This window comes from Pelecanus crispus, chromosome 2, assembly GCF_030463565.1.
Source record: "Pelecanus crispus isolate bPelCri1 chromosome 2, bPelCri1.pri, whole genome shotgun sequence".
NCBI classification, from domain to species: domain Eukaryota; kingdom Metazoa; phylum Chordata; class Aves; order Pelecaniformes; family Pelecanidae; genus Pelecanus; species Pelecanus crispus.
The window spans coordinates 24947505-24966938 of record NC_134644.1 but is presented as its reverse complement, the minus strand read 5'-3'; the positions used below and the strand labels follow the sequence as shown (position 1 = coordinate 24966938).

Here is a 19434-nt window from a genome sequence, read left to right as displayed (position 1 = left end):
ATTATATTAGTGGTTTAGAGCACTTTTGGGGAGGAGCCTTTGCACTAAGGAACGAAAGCAAAACTATACATGCATGTGTATATATAGATATATGTGTCTATATGTCACTGGACAAGCAACACAAATAATCCTTGGAGCAGACATCTTGCTTGAAGATACTATTTTATACCCTAGCTTGCTAAGAATACTGTAAAATCTAGGTCTCTGGTTTCTGGGCTATATATTCAAAGCTGGCTGGTCTCACCTAAAGAAGCAACTAGTACTTACTACTTGAATTCCGAATCCTTTGGGTATTGCTTCTAGTTTCATTTCAGAAGCTAGTTCTCTTTCTGTCTTCAAAAATGAATTTTAAAGGCATAAACATGATTATACTTCCACATTCTGATAATTGTACACTCCTGTTGCACATACAGTTGAGAAGCAGACATGGAATGCTACAGAAGGCATTTCTAACATGACCAAAGTCCATAAAGGTTTGTGTGACTGAAGTAGCCAATATAATTCTGCTGCAGTTCAAAACTCTGGCAGCTGATCAAGTTAGTAAATTGAGTATGAAGCAAAGGCTGTTCTTCTAGGGTTTTGATTAGACCATTTTGCATAAATACAGTATTCATCCTTACACTTAATTTTACCCCAAAAAAGATGAGACATATTTCTCAAAATGCTCATTACCCACATATTTCTCTCGTACTTTTGCTTAATTGTGTTTCTGGTCTTGTATTAGATTTGACTAGCATGAAATTAATTTTCTTTATAGCAGCCTGTAGGGTGCTGCGTTTCAGATTTATGACTAAACTAGCATTGATAACACACCAGTGTTTTAGCTGTTGCTGAGCAGTGCTTGCACAGCATCAAGGTCTTCTCCGTTTCTCACTCTGCGACCCCAGTGAGTAGGCTGAGAGTGGGCGAGAGGCTGGGAGGGAACGCAGCGGGGGCAGCTGATCTGAATGGACCTAAGGGGTATTCCATGCCCCGTAACGTGGCAATAACCCTCGGGCAGGGATGGATAAGCCTCTCCAAAGTAGCTGTTGCTTGGGGCCTGGCTGGGCATTGATCTGCTGGTGGGAGCTGGCAATTGCCTTTGCATGGCTCCCCCCCCCCACCCCACCCCTGCTTCTTTTCCTTATTAAGCTGTTTTACCTTCATCTGCAATTTTTTTTTTTTTTGCTTTTGCTCTTCCAATTCTCCACCCACTGCAGGCCTGAAACTACTAATGAAAGAAAACATCAGGCAATAATTAATATAACATTCTTGTAGATCAGTGTAACTTATTAATCTTGGAGATAAGCGTAACTTACTAAATGATCTGAGACTCCCCCGAAGTTCCACATACCTGTACAGGTATGAAGTTATGCAATAAATCGTGAGAATTATTGATTAAATAACACATGGGAGTAAAAATGCGCCTACAAATAAAAGCTTTGCTTCAAAAATGTGTTCAGCTTAACGAGAGGCATAACAGGTGTCTGGAGCAATGAAAGAAGAGGACCAATAACAAATACGCTAAGTCTTTCTCAGTTTATTTCCCCAGGCTGAATTACTATTTTGGCAACAGCCAGCTACTGGGCAATGAAATGGTGCAAGAACAACAGTGTGAATCAACAGGGTTTTCATCAGGGATCTTCTTGTAAACACAAAACAGAGAAAACTGGAAAGCAAATAGCTCCAAAACCAGAAACAAATTCTAGCTTACCCAAGAAAGAATTGCTTTTTGTTCTCCATAAGCATTTTGAAAATCCATGGTATTCATAGGGTCTGATAGGATAAATCATCTTTCATGTTCAGACATAAACTAAGATAATAAATACAGTCGCTAAGGAGTGACTACAGAATTTGCTGTCATTAGCTAAAAATGCCCCCTGAAACCTATGTGAAAATCACTTCCCCATTAAGAGTTGGTTTAGTGGCTAATTTGCATATGCAAGTTACCTGCTTTAGAGAAATAGTTATTTTTAATTCAGCAGTAAGGGTTTCTCTTTCCCAAAACACATACTGGGAAAGATGTTTATGTGATACGAAGTGGGGTGATTGCTCTTGACCTTTGTGCAAACAATTGGGCACAGTTCAGAATGTAGATAATTTTTCTAGGTTGACCTCAGACATGCAGTTAGATTTGCCTTGAAAACAGTAGGACCCTAAGGCAAAGACTGGGAAGCTCACAGGATCATTTTCAACCCTAGCATTTGAAAAATAACATCTGTATTCTATTAAAATAGCATCTGTATTCTATTATTAGCCATTAGCCTTTTTTTTCCCATGCACGCAGCATCTTTTTTTTTTAGAGACCTATAAAGTAGGAAGTGCTAAATATAAGAACTTAGAACAAAATACACACAACAGTCTTTGTCGTTGAAAGTCACTTTACTGATGTTACAGTATGTTAGTAACATTGAAAACCACAGGCATTTGTATTAAATACTCTCATAGAAGTGGATACTGTGATGCTGTTATTAAAAGTCAGCAGGAATTTAGAACCCCAAATTACAATGATTTGATTTTGTAAAAAGCAACATTTTGTTTAGCTACATGAAAGCCAGATTCATTCACTTCAACAGCCCAATGCCTGCAATGTAGATGACAAAAATATCACAGTCAAAGCTAGAAGTTGTAAATTGCAACGCTTCGTTTTGGTGTTTGTCAAAATCTTATGTTTCTGTTACATCAGGTATGATCTTTAAAGGATTTTAACTAACAAAGACAACAATATGGTGTGGACTGGTTGGTTTTGCTAATGCTAGCCCAGCCCCAGTGGTGAAACACGATTCTCCTTGCCTCTCTAAATGTTTTACCAGTAAGGGCTAGTATGAGTGAAAAAATAGATAGCTTTTTTTTTTTTTTTTTTTTTACAGCAATGCCCAAGATAAACATTAGCACAAAATGAAGCTGGCAGAGCCAACTGGTATATACCACCCCAAAAGCTTTGCTGAAAGAACTGGTCATACTGTAAATAGTGTTTTCTCCAGCGGATTAAAAATTATGTAATGCTTTGCTATTCTGAAAAAAATATTTTGCATTTATGCAACAATAAAAATAAGTACTGTATTCTCTATAAAACACTACCTATAGTAATATATCTTCACCCTTAAGAAAAGAAAAATCAGGTTATATAGTCACAGTTTGAATATGTTCTGGACTGTATTTCCAAGCATAAAATATGCAGAGTCTCTACACAGGCAGTGAGCGGGAGTCCTTGTACCCATAATCAAAATAAATCAGCATTTACTGTTATACAGAGCCTTACAATATTGCATGATTAACTGCTAGCACCACTATACTTACAAGGTCAGTCAGGCCTATATACAGAATTTCTAACATGGTTGTAAAAATAGACTCTCCATGCTAAAGTTAGAATATATAAGGTCTTAAGGCCTCATGTTAGGATTTTTTTTTTAACCAAAACTTTGTTTATTCAGAGGAATACAGAAACAGAAAAAAAAGTAGCTTGCTGCTTTGACATTTTATGCTCTAGTAATTAAAAATAGTGTAAGACAACCTATTCTCCCTTAGAGAACATGTTTCTTTTTAACTGCTCTGAGCTTACTTTCCCCAGTCTTCCTCATCTCATTCCGAATTATATTGCAATTACGGCCTGTCTACATAGCAGAAGTTTTTAAACAGTTCAAAGCTGGCTTAGCTAAAGTGATTTTGAAACTGGTGTAGATTGGATTTTAGAGAACTAAACCCCCCCAGACCTGGCTAGGTGAGCCAATTTTGAAGTCAGGTACAAAGCTTCTCAAGTGTCAGCAACCAACCACATTTCTGTGTTCTGAACTTACTTTTACCGCTTGTTTTGATTACTTGGCTAAGATAACATGTTAATGTTGACTGTTGTAGTGCTTCTCTAAATAGTTGCAGAAAACTTGCGGAATGACAAGATACCACCTGCTGGGTGTACGAGCTACTGTTTCCAAAGCTTTAGTTTACATTAGCATCCATACTTGAGGCACCAGAAATGTTTTTTGTAAGCTTGGGTCAAAGGAGTTTTTTAGTGTAATGATAGGAGGTATTACTTAATTTCCTGTTGAAATCACACTTAAGAGTCCTATCTGTATCGCAGCTATGTCTACACGTGCAGTTTCACCATTTCCTTTTTTCCTGCTCTGTTAGGGTAATAGTTATGTGTACACAGGAACGTTACACCACCATGCAGTCATGGGATGACAAGCTGTATGTATGTGTGCAGTTTACTCATATTTGTCTTCAGGAAATCTGATCAAAGTCAAATCCGATATTGCTGATGTCTCATATGGTTTGGAAGCCATGCAAATAGTGGGTCATCAGCTCAGCAGTCTGATGGATAATCCATTCTGGACAAAAAACTGGCTCCAGCGGAGACCAGAATGCTCAAGCTCTTTAAAAATGAGGTAAATAACCTCACACTGTGGTTAGTAACAGTGGCCCAAACCTTCTGCTAATGATACAGATACTTCAGCAACTTAGAGAAAGACATGGATGATCTTCAGACTTGGAGCAAGAGAAATAGGACACAGCACAACTCAGGTTCACAGACTCGGTGATTAAAGAGGCTTAGCTTTCAACAGTGCCAGAGGGTGAGAAAGACACAGGATGGCTGAGCCACCAAATGGTTTTACCAGTGCAAACTGCACATGAGACATGAGGATGCATCACCTACACTGTAGCAAGAGCAGAAGATGTATTAACAGCACTGGAAAAACCTTATCCAGGACACTGCGTGGAAAGGTGACGTAGCAGCTTTTTGATCTTAGCCAACCAACACAAGAGGCTGTTAGTGGATGTAATTATCATTCATGGAAATGCTTTTCAGTAAGAGCAGAAAGGGGCCAAAAGAGAAGAACAGGAGCTTGCTGAGTTTTCCAGTGGAGTTTGGCAAGTTTGCTTACAACAGCTAGGTATGGGATTCGATGACAGAGCAAGTCCTAAGAGCTAACCTGTTATCCCACAGGATTACAGAGTCTTATCATTGTTTTACGTTACATCTTATCCTATTCATTAAGCAATGAAATAACTGCAAATTTGGTCAGAATTTGTAGTATATGCATGCCTGTAATAGTGTATGTACCTGTTCTTAGCCCTGGTTTTGAAAACAGTTGTCACATTGGTGTTGACAAGACCACTCAGTTCATTTAAAACCAGCAACAGGGATTCAGGTAAGAGGATGTCACTATGCTAGCTATTGATACAGTTTCTTTCTGATTTTAATTCAGGCTATAACCCAAAGGTGCATTTGTTCATTAGCACAATCAAAATTATCTAATGGGCACATCAGCTTAGCAGGTTCAACAGCTCATAAATCAGGAATGAAACTCTTAAGTCATTTGGAAGTAGCTATCTTCAAAGTCAAGTCACACTTCCAAGTCAGGTAACTGGCAAGTAGTGACTTAAGTTCACAACTTATGCAGAGATAGACTGTATAAAATGAACAACCTCTTTAAAACTATGGATTTAAATATAAAAAAATAATATGTAAATTATGAATCAGTCACAACCATTTCTGGTAAACTGCCTGAGTATATTCACCAAAAGTCTATAATATGGATTACTGAAGTTCTTATGTCAACAAATTCAGAATTAGCAGGTGAATTTTTAGTCCGTAAACTGTGGAATCATTGTGCAGGAGTATTCAGATACAATCTCTATTTTCCAGTCTGCATCAGTTAGTCATATTAATTGTATTTTAAATTCTAGAAGATTCTTCTCCCACATCTGAAATACATAACCCTCATCCTGCAGGTCCTATGCTCATATGGACAATTACTTGCAATGTATTGAGAAGAGCTGATAACCTCCCCACTTCAACAGGCATCTACAGCATAACTGGCAATAACTAGTTCATTTATTAAAATAAGAGCATGAGTCTCAATGAGTCAAAATGACTGAGCTATCCTATTGACAATACAAGTACTCTATTACAGACTGGATGAGGTATTATGTGGCAATTTATATTGCTATTGCCAGTGTAACTAACTACAGCGGATAAAAATATTTGTAGTCTTCAAGGTTATTAATCTGGCAGCTTTCCAACACACTACATTTTAAAAGTAGAAAACCACAAAATGTAAGCAAGCAACTTCTCTGTTTGACCTCCGCTGGCTTTGGAGGCTCACACAGCCCTACTCATTCAGGTCTTGTGCAATGACAAGGTCTCCAAGTTACCAACCTGATGCAAAATTCTCTGCGGAAGAATTTTGCAAAAACCCCAAGTCCTGTGATGTTCTCACTCTAGACCATCAAAGTGAACGTCAATATTTATTCAACTTAAACTTAGTGCTCATAACTAGACTTCCAATCTCTACATATCTCCAAATGTGAAAGTGACTGTTCAAGTTACACTACACACGTAACTGTATCATCATATGCTACGAATGAATTATACCAAAACAAGAGAGAAGTTGAAAGTACATACTACATTGAAAATACAGTCAGGAGAGCCATTTGTTTGCAAAACAAGAAGCTATGAACTTTACACAAAGAGCCAGTATGTTATATCCAGTTCAGTCTGCCAAATCTTGCTGCTTCTTGATAAGGCAAAATGGAAAGGGAAGAGTAAACAGTGGTAAACAAAATATGCACAGAAATCTAACAGGATTATTCAGAATTACGTGCCAGTTTGTATCCAACCAAAATACCGTAAAAGGCACATGATGAACAGTCCAGTTACTAATGACAAGATACTAATATGCAAGGGAAAAACAGCTTCCAGGTGACAGAATAACACAGAGGCTGTCGGGTTAGCATAATGTCCTCATGCAGGTGACCTCCACAAGGGTCCTGCTCAAAGTCCAGTGAAATCAATAAAAGACATACTGATTTCAAGTGATTATGGCTCAGGCCCTAATTTCATGAGCTATACGCCACCAACTTTCTTTAAACCAGTTACCTACACTCAAAGTAAATCTTTGCAAAAAATATTCTTCAGTGCTGACGGATATTTAGTCTTCACAGAAGTGCAGAAACTTTTCCTAAAGCAATTACAAGTGACTGGCTCCTTCCAGATGGTCTGTCTGCATGGACTTGTACTCACTCATATTTATCTTTCTCCAAAATACTTACCAGAACCTGTGGACTGTGAAGCAAAATCATTTGAACTCCAAGGCCAATATTTTGTCATAATCCAACACACAGCCTAATCATAAAATATAGTGTTTCTAAAAATCTTACAGACTTTACAGTTGCTGACATCTTTAAACGTTTCTTAATTTAATCTTACATATATTTGACTTTATCAAGAGACTTAAAAGTTAAAAAAATATATTAAAAGGCTGCAAGTGTTGGGTTCACTTATTAAAGGAAATACATGAAAGAGGTAGAAGATTTAGAAACACCGTAGATGTTCCCATCACAATAATATCTAATTGATCATACAGCTGTTGGGCAAGGTATTCAACTGCACCACACAGAATCGGGTGTTTCATTCTGCAATGGTACCACCTGAAGCTAAGAATTAGTCGATTTTGGAAAGCTGGAGAATTCTAAGTTGATTTAATACGGTCCAGTTTCTTACTGACTCAAAATTCCCGATCAAAAGACATTTGTTTTACAACAACGTTTAGAAATCTCAGGTGTTAGAAATCTAACCATCCACTTATACACAAGATTAATATCTCCATGGTAAAGGGTTTGTTCCCCCCCACCCCGTTTTTTTAGGCTAAACTCACTTGTACTCAGTTTAATGCCCCCAAAAATTGTCAAGGGGGCTTCAGGGGCAGCAAGCATAGCGTTCAAGCGCATGGTAAAGGCGATTCCAGTAACAAATAAAAATTAAAAGACAGCAATGAAACTGGCCACTTGCCCAGCACTGTTATTATCTAGTGCAGTGCAATCGTTATGCTTCTCACGCTAGCTACGCCTTGCCATCTAGAACAGTGTCTGAAATGCTCTATCAAAAATACACAGCAACTCTCACCAGAAGGACTTCACATCACCACATCCTGAATTGACTACTTAGAAGTATTCCCAAATGTCCAGGAAGTTTGGACTGCGCACTTCTTAAAGACTCTGTCTCTGTGGTCTGCCGAATCATTCTTGATTACACCTGTGAGAGGATACGCCGGTCATCTCACTGAACAACGGATTTTGGCTGGTTCCTCTTACGACAATTTAAACCAAAGTGCCGCTGCACTGGTTTCTGCAGTCCACCATAGAATTGAGATTGTCAAGACAGTGTAAGATACTGAAAAGATAGTATAGATTTTGGCCAAACACCAGTTTCTGAGAGACACAGTTTTACAGTACTGTACTTTCTGTATTTCCAAAGTTGTCTGCTCGTAATATTAGAAAATCTGAAGTGTGGTGATGTTAGTCATGACTGTTTCTTTAGGCATTTGGCAAAATACACTTATGTATAACAGCTATTTCTGACATTATCAAATGTTTACATATATACAATCTGTATACTGAGATTATAAACACATAAGGTAAAAAAAAGATATAATCCTTGTTTGTTTGACGTTTGTGTCAAATAGTTGCCTTTCAAAGCTTGAAATCCTGTCACAAAAAAATCCTATATTTCTTACTCCTGCATGCTAATTTCTACTACAGTATGTTGTTTATCCCTTACATGTGGAAAGTAAAGAACACAAGGTTCATGCATACAGCGTACAAGTTTACATTGGCTGGGCTGTCCAGAAGGCGCGTTCCCAGTTCCACTCTGGTCTGACTCAGGACTGCATTAAACCAGAGAAAAAACTCTCTTACGCGGGACTGGCAAACAGACTGCAGTTGGGATTCTAGGTAAGTGTATCTGTCATCATGCAGAATAGCCTTGTCGCGTCCGGGCTAATTATCCCCTGGTAATTGTTATGATTCTGGTTGTTCATCAAATCCATAAAATACTAGTCAACAAAAAAGAAAGAAAAAAAAGACTGCTTTTTTCCCTTCCAGATGAGAGGAGGTTCTCACTGCATCACTGTTGGCATCGCTCCCGGCATCTCTGTTGATCTTTCAAATTGTCTGAAGAGCAGATGAATGTGCAGTGACTCAGTGATGCTGAGTTTCTATAAAATTCGAAGTAAACAATTCTGATGTCACCCCAGGAAAACAGTGCAGCTAAATGGACGTCTCCCATAGCTGGAGAGGGGGAAAAGGAACACAAACACACACTGAACACCAAGATAAAACAGGCTGTTACCCAAACAGTGCGAGGAGCTTGTTAGGGGAACTGCATCTACATCGCTTGGGTCACCAAGGCTACGCTCTTGCTCTCCTCCCAGCCTCTGGCAGCTATCTGTTCAGACCACAAAGTCAGCAGTCTCAAGCAGTAAATGTCCATGCCTGGCAGCGCGGAGAGTTTGAAGGAAAAATGTCAGCGTAGCATCAACGTTGTATTAGACGGCTTTTACCTTGCAGTTACACTAACGAATATTAATGTAATTTCCCACTCTCTTCTGCCTAACTCTGCTCAGGACAGTACAAATTTCTGCCATGGGTTTGAGCTGGCGCCAAGGCAGCTCCAGGGCTGAGAAACATCAGCGCAAGCCTTCCTCCAAGCCACTCTGCTCCACGTGCCCCTGGGAGACCATGTGCTGCCCCCCTCCCCCCAACTTTCTGCCCCAAGCAGGACGTGGGCGTAGCAGCATGCAGGTCCCCTCAGCAGCTCTCCACTCCTTTTTTTCTTGGAAAAAAAGGACAGAGAGCAGAGATGGGAATCTCACCTGCATCAGGAACATGAACTAAACCTATCACAAGCAAAACTCCTGAAGTAAATTTCAGATGGTTTTTTGCTTATTCAAACATCTGCTATGCCTGAATTGACACATAGGAAGCAACAGCTAGCTTTTGGCAGCAGCTGCAAATCTCTCCTTGCGGAGCAGCATCACCATCCAGACCACGTTCCAGGGGTTCTTGCCCACCCTGGGGGACCACGGTGGGCTCAGGGCACGCGGCAGCAAAGTCCCTCCAGGTCTGTAAGGGCTTGATACAAGCCCTCCACATCCTCCTCGACAGCAACGCAGTTACTTTTCCATAAAGCTGGAAAGCAGCTATCCCCCAGACCGAGTAAGAGTCGCTGGCTGCATCAGCTCCCCGGAAGGGGTAAGGGAGGAGAGCCAGATGCGCCGCCTGCTCCCGGGCTGCCCGTCCTCCGCAGCCCAAAGGCTGCCCCAGGCACACTCCCAGCTTGAAATAAGACAACTGCTGAAATCTGGGCTTCAGGGCAGGCTTAAGAGCAGCCTGAACGGGTATCTGTAAATGCAGCCACCGAGGCTGCCCTAACTGCTGCCAGAGGCTCAGCCTTCAGCAGCTTCTGGGGTTACGGGTACGAAGGAAACGCCACTGCTGCTGTCACTGTTAGTCAAAGACGTTGATCTGCCACGCCTTCCTTCTGAAAAACCACCAGTAACTCAAAGTCACTGACAAAATGCACAGAGAAGAGGGACACGTACCCTGGCACTTTGCCTGTTGGCTTTTTTCTCCTCGTCAGGAAGTGGTGGCATCGGGTAAGGGTATTTTCTGCTGGAAGCGATGGATCCAGTGGACGAAGACGGAGACTTTGCAGGAGACAGTGTCCTGAGATGTTGAAACACACAAAATAAATGTGATGTCACTGGGTCCTAGCACTGCAACAGCAACTGCCATTACTCTGAAGCTTGGTTCAGAACCAAGTATATAGCTTATTATTAGCTCAATATTGGGGGGATAAAGTTGTTTAATCAGTAATCTAATAATTTCATGATACGAATAAAGGTATTTATAGCTTTCAGGAACACTGGAAGAAAAAAAAATTCCTACTTTGTACTAGAATTGTATTGCATAATAAAAACAATTTCTTGAACTATTTTATGTGGTACTGTAATTAATCATTATAAAATTAACAAACAATCTGCAATTGAATAAATACAGAACTAAAGGATAGACATGGCATTATGAAGCCTAAATAGAAACAGCGATTGTATAAATACAAGCTGAACAATGTCTTCTGCCAGTGACTAAATGGCAATTATCAGTGTCTTTATGTATATCTTACACATCTCCTATATTAATACAAACATAACAAAAAAAATCTATTATTTTGTAACACATTAATTTACACAAATGCATGCACTTGGAGGCCAAACTGTTAGTTGTGAAGTAACAAAGGCATATACAAAGTGCTAATAACAAATTATTAGACATGCAAGCATCATACAGTGCATATTGTTCCAGCCAAAGAAAGAGTCTGATGAGAATATACAAAAATGGACTGATTAGTCAATGGCAATCAGTATTTCTGTACAAGGTGAGTAGAGTAAGCAGGAGCAAGTAAATGTTTGTATCACATGAAAGGCATTATTTTCATGTCAATAAGGCAGCAGCACATTATTGACTGAAATTTTATACCCAAGAAAAACTCTTATGCTTCTGTTTTGAGATTCTGCACTTTTCCCACTTGAGAGGTTCTTATCAGGCTCTAAATCTGGGCAGAATAAAAGGGGAAAAAAGCCTCAAAGTAGAAAAATTGAGCTACCCTGGCCTTCTTGTTCTGTTTTGCAGACTGAGGGCATTTTTCAAAGGAGGCCTCCCACTAGTGCAGGCACATCACCCAGACCCTCCCTGAGCACTGCTGCCTACTGTCTTCTGAACTTAATGTGTCCCTGAAGAGGGAAGGTTTCCCTTGGTTTCTGCAGACAGGTCTTCCAAGCCCCTCAAACACAGCAGGGGGCTGCGTGTTGTGCAGCTGTAGGCCCCAGTGACGAGCACCATCACCGATGCCAAGGAGCCACAGGAACCACCCCTAGCAGACAGCCCCACATCCCTGGCCCTGGGATTTGCAGGATCAGGTCCTTTCATCTAGAGAGGATTACAGACAGGGCAGGGGCTCTTTTGTGTCTGGAGTTGGTTTGTACCTCTATTATCTAAGTGCAACTCATTCACCTTTAAATAATTCTTCTTTTATTTTGGACTACTCTATCATCCTGGTGTGTCTGTAGCTCCCTACAACAGCACACTCTCTTGTCTCCCATACAAACAATGACTGATGGTAGCCACGAGCAACAAGGTGTCAATGGAAGTTATATGGTGACAGCTCTCCAGTCTGGCTCACGATGATCTAATGCCTCATGCTGTAGCCTCTAAGTTCAACAGCCCTTAAAATATTTAGGTTGATACAACTGTCCAAACACTGAAGAGTACATCTTCAGCACATGCACTTTGATCACCCATTAAGATGAACTGGACACACGTGAACATTTTCAGGAAGAAAATTTTAAACTACTGCAGAATAAAACAAAGCGTTCGTATGTCCAGCATCACAGATCTGGGCACCAAACTGCACACACAACAAAACAGGTTATTTTATTCTTTAAATTCAGGGAAAGGTTCTCAACAGTGCCCTGCTGTTCCCTATCAGCACAAGTCCTCTCATCTGTGCCCACACTTGGACAGATAAAGATCCCTAATAAACTATTAGTGGATCTAGAATCAAAAAAATTAGGAGAGGAGGAAGGGAAGAAGATAAGGAGAGGAGATTTTACGTATTATTAGTAAGCCAATTATTCACAAATTTTGCCCCACAGCTGCAGGAGCATTTAAAATCTTTGTGTCTAAATTTATAACAATGCACCTGGAGACTAGAAGCAAGGAAGTGGGGGGTGTTAGATCTGACTTGGCAAGCCCTATCAGAAAGCTGTTTATACAGGTACCACAGCCAGGAGGTGGCACACGGAATGCAGGCATTTCCCATCCCCTGCACCACAACCAGGCACAACATCACCTCCTGCACACCACAGGCTCTTCCCACAGGTTATTTGAGGCACCACAAGAGAAGGCCATGGTGCGAGGGAAAGCCATGGACAAAATACCTGTCCATCAGCCTGAGTAGGTGATCCTGGAAGGAGCAATAACCCCCCCCAAGAATGGGGCATCTTGAAAGTTTTCCCTCAACAGCGGGTCCTGACCAGGATCCCTAGCTGAGCCTGTAACCAGGTAGCTTTGCACCATAACTCAAAACACAATGCTGCCTTTTCAAAAGATTTGGAAGCCCAGCCCTCCAGTGTAGCTGCCTACCTTTCTTACTTCTCAACGCCGCTTCGCGTTGCCAGCTCAGCTCTGGTTTGCATGCCTAACTGATGTGCGCATTGCTGCTCACCTGCACGGGCAAAGCTACAGCCAAATACATCGAGAATGCAGTTGCACACTTAAAATAAATGACCTTGCCCTCCCCTCACAGGCCCTTGCCCCTTGTTTCTGCTACACAAGTTATGTGCCGGTTTTTGTCATCTTTAGTGCCATCTACTGAGACTGTAAAAACGTATCACTACTAAGTGTGTGCTCACAGATCTTAGGATGCGTCTCGTGCAATAAGCTTAGTTGTTTGAGGCGGTTTTGATCACTTTTCAGGTTCTGCCCTGCAATCGTGTATGTGCTGTGTATCCCAGATTTACATGTACTTTAAATGAGAAAGAGCCAGACATGACCTTTCTCATTTACAGGATGGAAGAAAGACAGCATTCAGGGACACTTGCGCGTAATGCTGGGGTTAAAGGTAGGCAAAACTGCAGTTTGGTCAAGGGTGGGATCCATTTAGCTTTCACTGGCGTTTCAGTTCTCCTGCTATCACATCCATTAGCTTTCATGCCAAATCTTCTTTCCAGCTGAAACTTACACAAAAAACTAGGAAAGCAGACTGGGCTGCAGACTGCATTCTGCCCTGTGTATGCTGTGACAGTTTCAGAGGTTTTACCACCAACCCCAAATAAAGCCATGCACCTCAACACACTGCAAGGATTCTTATTTCTGACCAGAAAGCAAGATGTAGTGACCACTTCGTGTCTGTCTTTCTGTCCTGGAAGCTGAAACTAAGAGTGTGGGGAGACCATGCTGGGATTCACAACAGAATGTTGCGGCAGCGGCAGGACATCCGCATGCGCTCTCCTGCAGCCAAGCGCCTGCCTGCTCTGCCTTCTTGTCACCTGAACGGGGAGAGTGTTGGCCCACAAGAGATGGTGTGAGACGTGTCACCTCATCGCACAACTAAACATCTTGCGACTTCGAGTGTCATTTCAGCTGAACTCAAGGCAGGCGGTCCTGACAGATCTGAACTGTTCATAAGCTGTGCTTGACTCTGTTTCATAGACTGAAATAATTTAATTAAATTCACTTAACATTCAACCTGGCGAAAGCATTTCAAGCCCAAATGTAGTTACTATCAGCCTAACCTGACCTTTGCTGCCGTAGGCTCAGCTCTTTGTAGGACACCATCAGCCCAAACTATCCCACATCAGGAAGTTTGGATCTTCTAAAACCCCTGATGGGGCTAAACATTTTCACACTTTAAATGCAGTTCCTTTTAGAAACCACAGATGTGCACAAGTTTCCTCAGAAAGTGCAGCAGCAGAGGCTCAGCTTGTGGGGGCTGCAGAAAAGGTAAAGGCTGTGGCTTGAGCCATCCATTTTAAGCACTGCACAGCAATGCCCCAGAAACAGGCACTCACACGCTTTAATGAACTCTTTTCCCTAACGTTGAAATGAAATCCTCATCCTACTGACATCAATACGCATTTTTTTTTCATTGGCTGCCAACAAGGACAATATTTTGCTTTGGTTGTAACGGGGAAAAGTTTTTTTTTCTTTCCCCTTTAAGCCCAGCCTGAAGCTGCCTCAGCGAGAGCAGGGAGCTAATGGCTGGTCACGGCTCTGGCCTCAGGTGGATGCTCACAGGGGAAGGCAATGGACCTCACAGAGCAGCACCGCCAACTCTCGCTAACGATCAGCGGAGGAGGAGCTGAGAAGAAATTAAGGAAGAAAGCAAGAACACCAAAGCACAGAAAAAATAGGAGGGAAATGGATAGCCTGTTGTCTCCTGCCCTCCATGCGCCTTGCCAATGCCCTTCTGATAGGGGATGGCCATTTTCCATCTGAGTATGCATGCTGGGTCTCCATCTAAAAAACCTGTTTTCTTTGTAAACTATTTTTATACTTAAACAACTCCCATAGAATCTAAGTTACTGTAAATATTTGCATTATATCAAGTGTAGGCAACTCAGTGCTTCAGAAGGTGCCTTCTCGTCTATAATGATCTACAGAAATGCCACATTACGGGATTCTGACAGCTTATTTTCTGACACCATCATGGTTCAAGAATCAGTGAGGATTTCGAGTAATCCTTAACCATATTTCATAAGGCCAGTCTGTGCGGTAGCTACTGTAATTGGCAGTAACAAAAATAAGTAGTAGTATCACACCAGTAAAACAGCGTGCATGGCAGCAAAGCGAAACCAGGGAAAGGTTTCCTGCCTGAGTTTATTGCTGGAGTTACACAGCTATGGCCTGGCACATAAAATTAAAATCTAGCCTAGACTTTCAGCAGTAAAATGAGATTTTTCTTTACAGATCTTATTTTCTTACAGAAGGGAATCCCACAGCTGGGAGCCTTCTGGCACCAGAGGCACCAGCTACTATTACTGTTATCATTAATAAAAAGTAATTATATAGAAATATCCATTAGACTTGTAACTAGGGAAAAAATTAATAACTAGGACACCAGGTGTCAGAGGGACAAATTTTGATTTTTACAGGGTTTTTTTAAGCTGATGGAGAAAGTCTTTGTGATGACTAATATCTCTGTTTTCTGAAAATCTGCAGCATTCCTAGGAATTGTAGGAAGTTTTTTTTGTCTTTTTTCCTGATTCTACTTCAACTCTACCTGCAACAGCACCAGTCATCCACACATTATTCCTAAAACTACAGAGGGACAAGCAAATCAGCAGTGTTACTTTCAGAATGTCTTCAAAAGAAAAGCAAAATCAAAGATGATTAGCAAAAAAAATACTAGTCAGCTAATTATCTGATGTAATTGTCTTATCCTGGGCTATGATTCCCAAAATATAGTATTGGCTAGACAGCTTGAGTTCAGCCTGACTTTCTGGTTTACCAAACAAGACTTGTTTTGTTTTGTGCATGAATCACTTCACAGACTCAAAACCCAGCCACATGACATTCAGACACACCGTTCTTAGGAACAATGTTTTCTAGTCCGTGACAGATAAACCAAAATTGCACCTGAGTTTTGGGGAGAAACTGTTCGGTTCAACCTCTCATAAGCCCATGGCAACTCATCCTGAGAGAAGATTTGATCCTTTGCCCTCCATAATGTGCCTGCAGAATACTTCCCCATGGTTACCTCAATTAATTAGGACATACAGGTTTCTAAATTTATGCTGGTTTCTCTCTCATTTCTAAAGCCACTGCCGCAGGCAGTCATTAGTAAGCTTCTATGGTGTAAAATTTTTAATTTATGTTTCATCTCTGCTGATATACAGCCCTTAAAATTCACATGGGTCAGCTTAATCCTCATCTACATGCAAAAAATGCTTGGTTTATCTCAAATACAATTCCAAGTGTGACTCATTCAGTGCAACTGTTGAAAATCCTCAGGGCGGGGTATGTTCCCATCAATTTAATCTAGTTACTAAATCAAGATATACTGATATTAAAAGATGAAAACCAAATTAAGAGTATCCACACAGGAATTTAAGCCTCTTTAACTAAACCATTTAAAGTAGCATAGTTTAAACTAGTGCTATCTTCATATTGCAGCAATGTCTTTGTTTATTGCGACCACAGGGCTTCTGATAGAAACACCCTGAAAGACAGCCATGCGGTAAGATTATGGTGAGTGACTGATGGCCTTGCCTGAACAACAAAGGTCCAGAGGGTATTTTTAGGAAAAGGTCTGCTAATAAAAACACACCTCATTTCTAGTGTGCGTTTGCCTAAATTCACCTTCCAGTGACTTTTGGCCATTACCAGTCTCAGTCTGCTAGTCTAAAGGACTTCCCACAAAGGTTTTGCTCCATATGCAGCTATGTGGATTTTATGATCAGGTAAGCATTTAGCTGCTCCATTAAACTGAACAGCTTGAGGCCCTGCAGTCCCTTCCAAGGTTTCTCAGGGCTTAAATCTCCCCAGCTCCTGAACACGCTTGTTGAACTGTGGATACCAGAACTGGCCCCCCTATTCCAATGCTAAAACCAGCAATGGCGAAACGACTGGATTCACAATATATCCTGCCTGAAAGTCCAAGCACCAACACCAAGACCTGGCTGATGCCAGCTGGCAAAATCACAACATCCTCCCATAAGCCTTGGATTCTTGTGTCAGGGATTTTTACCCCTCGTCCAGGACTGAGACCAGGAATGGCAGGCTTGAATTTACCTCATTTGCCCTATTTGTTCATTGGAAAGCCTTTCTGCAACTGACTCTGTGACTTAAGAGTTCTTGAAAGCAAACACAAATGGTTTAAAAAAAGTGACAATTTTATGCTCTTCTAAGACTTTGGGACATTTTTAGTTCTAAAAATTACTAAATTCCCACTTTGCTATTTAGTATCTGCCAGTGCTGCTACTGGAATACAAGTGTTTCATTAGCACCTTGGGATACAACGCCATCATGTTTTTTTCCCAAATACACACTGGACATATTTAGTGAATATTATTAGGTCCACTAATGTAGCAAAATTATTGTTAAGATTCTACTCACTCCTTCTTACCATCCTTCACTGTTTTGGCTAAAGATTTTGCTTAGTATTCTTTTTCTTTGTGTTTCTATAATTCTTCTTTCAGCTTAATTTTTGATATGTCAACTTAGAGCTTCATAAATTTCTTCCATGTTTTATATTATTTGTCATAAATTGTCTTCCATTCTCTCCTATGCTAGGTGATTTTTTCAGCTGATGCAAACTTCTGTCTCAACCGTGGGGTTGTGTCTTTTGGGAATCTACTAAAATGTTCTCAGTCTCCTGATTCATGTACAACAGGGAGGCCAGCCTCATGCATGCTTCTTCTCTTTAACTTTGAAAGTATCAAATAATACACACTCTCCCCTCTCAAAAGCAAGTGATATTTTTGGTTGAACCCTACACTCACTTGTAACAGATTCATTAGTGGTTTGATAAATAGAGCAGAGAGTATATTCTCATACATTTAATTTTCCAATTACAATATATTATTTCATTGTATGCTGAGGGTAAAATACCACTACTTTTTATTCTTTTTTCATTTAAATTTTAGTATGCACTATATAAGACAGTGGGTAGAGTCAATGTGTTATGAAACCACTTGCTTCAGTAAATTACATTCTATTTAAGTCAATACTACTTTATTAGTGATAAATAAGTCTCATGCCCATAAAACACTACGTGGCATAAAATGATGAGAAAGCTACTACAAGCTATAGATGATGGTGGGAAAGCATGCACTACACACACCCTTTTCAATGGCTTCATTAAAACATTCAGAAAAAGACTTGTAAATTGCACATGAAGCCAAAAACAGACATCAAAATGCAGCAAAAGAAGAGGGGCTCTTTGCACCTACAGTAACTTGTATTGATTTATACAAGGTAGGAGTCCCAAGATATTTGTATATGCTGGAACAGCTCTTAAAAATGATATAGAATTAATTTACAAAATACCTAAAGTATGGTCCTTCAGTGTTTTTATTCACATCTTCTACCCACTTAGCTACATTATATTCTCTTTTGAACCATGGGTTTAAATACCTGCAGAAAGCAATGGAAGGAACAGAGAAAGCAGAAGAACAAGAATAGAAAATCTGAGAACACACAGCACAAGCTTAGCAAGGATGTCTTCATCCCCAAAATGCAAGTGAATATGGCAAATAAATCAGTATGAATGTTGGGTGAGGACTAGGCAACGTGTACAACTGCATGAGAAAATCTGACCTACAACAAGACTCATATGTTTGATTAATCTAGAAACTCTTTGGGATATATCATTCATTTAATGTCTTAAGGGTAAAATTCACTCCTACGCAGAGGGCCAGCATTAAGCTCATGGTTTGAACTCCTCTCATGATCTCAGAGTAAGGATGAAGGGGCATTTTGGCTCCAATCCTGCAGTTTGCTTGTTGAAGGCACATGTTTGCACCCATCTAGAATAAATTGCAAGATAACAGCTTAATGAGCACAGAAACTTGGGCTTGGCCCTTTCTGCAGGAATGAATTTCGGCCTCGGTGTGTTCAAAGGCTTGAACTGTTTGCCACTACAGTGGCAATTTTTACACTTATGTGCAAATAACCCTCTGATTTTTCAGTGATCGTTTTATTTGGTAGGACCACAAGAAGCTTTAATGGAGGGGGCCGCAGAGTTATCTCACATTTTACAGAAGCAATCTTGATACCAAACCCACACTTTTTAGGAAAAGTCTGAGCTGCATACTCATGTTACATGAAAACTATGAAATAAAGACAGTGTTTAATTATCTGATTATTACCAGGGAAGAATAATTTTTTTTTTTTTTTTTTTTGTAACTGGTTTCTCTTAGCCCCCAATAACAAGACTAGCGAATTCCTCCCCTTCTGTCATGTTAAAAAAAAAAGGGCAATGTAGAAACAGGAGTCTGCCCAGTCCAATTTAAAGTCTGTTCTTGTTGTGTAAGAACAGCAACAGTTTAACGGTTATTTGTGATCACCATCTTTATATAATAGATACTAGCACACTGTGAAATAGGAAACAAATTG

The 19434-nt window shown here is 40.5% G+C and overlaps 1 protein-coding gene across 1 annotated transcript in view; it reads right to left on the bottom strand.

Moving 5' to 3' along the window:
* Window positions 1–9027: 9027 nt before the first annotated feature.
* The window catches only part of ADAM22 (ADAM metallopeptidase domain 22), a 136382-nt gene continuing 125975 nt past the window's right edge, over window positions 9028–19434 (bottom strand). Inside the window, exons 31-33 of the mRNA XM_075706527.1 lie at window positions 18367–18453; window positions 10362–10485; window positions 9028–9048 (exon numbers count right to left, since the gene is read on the bottom strand). Of these exons, the coding sequence (XP_075562642.1) occupies window positions 9028–9048; window positions 10362–10485; window positions 18367–18453 (232 nt within the window). The remainder of the gene's footprint in view (window positions 9049–10361; window positions 10486–18366; window positions 18454–19434) is intronic.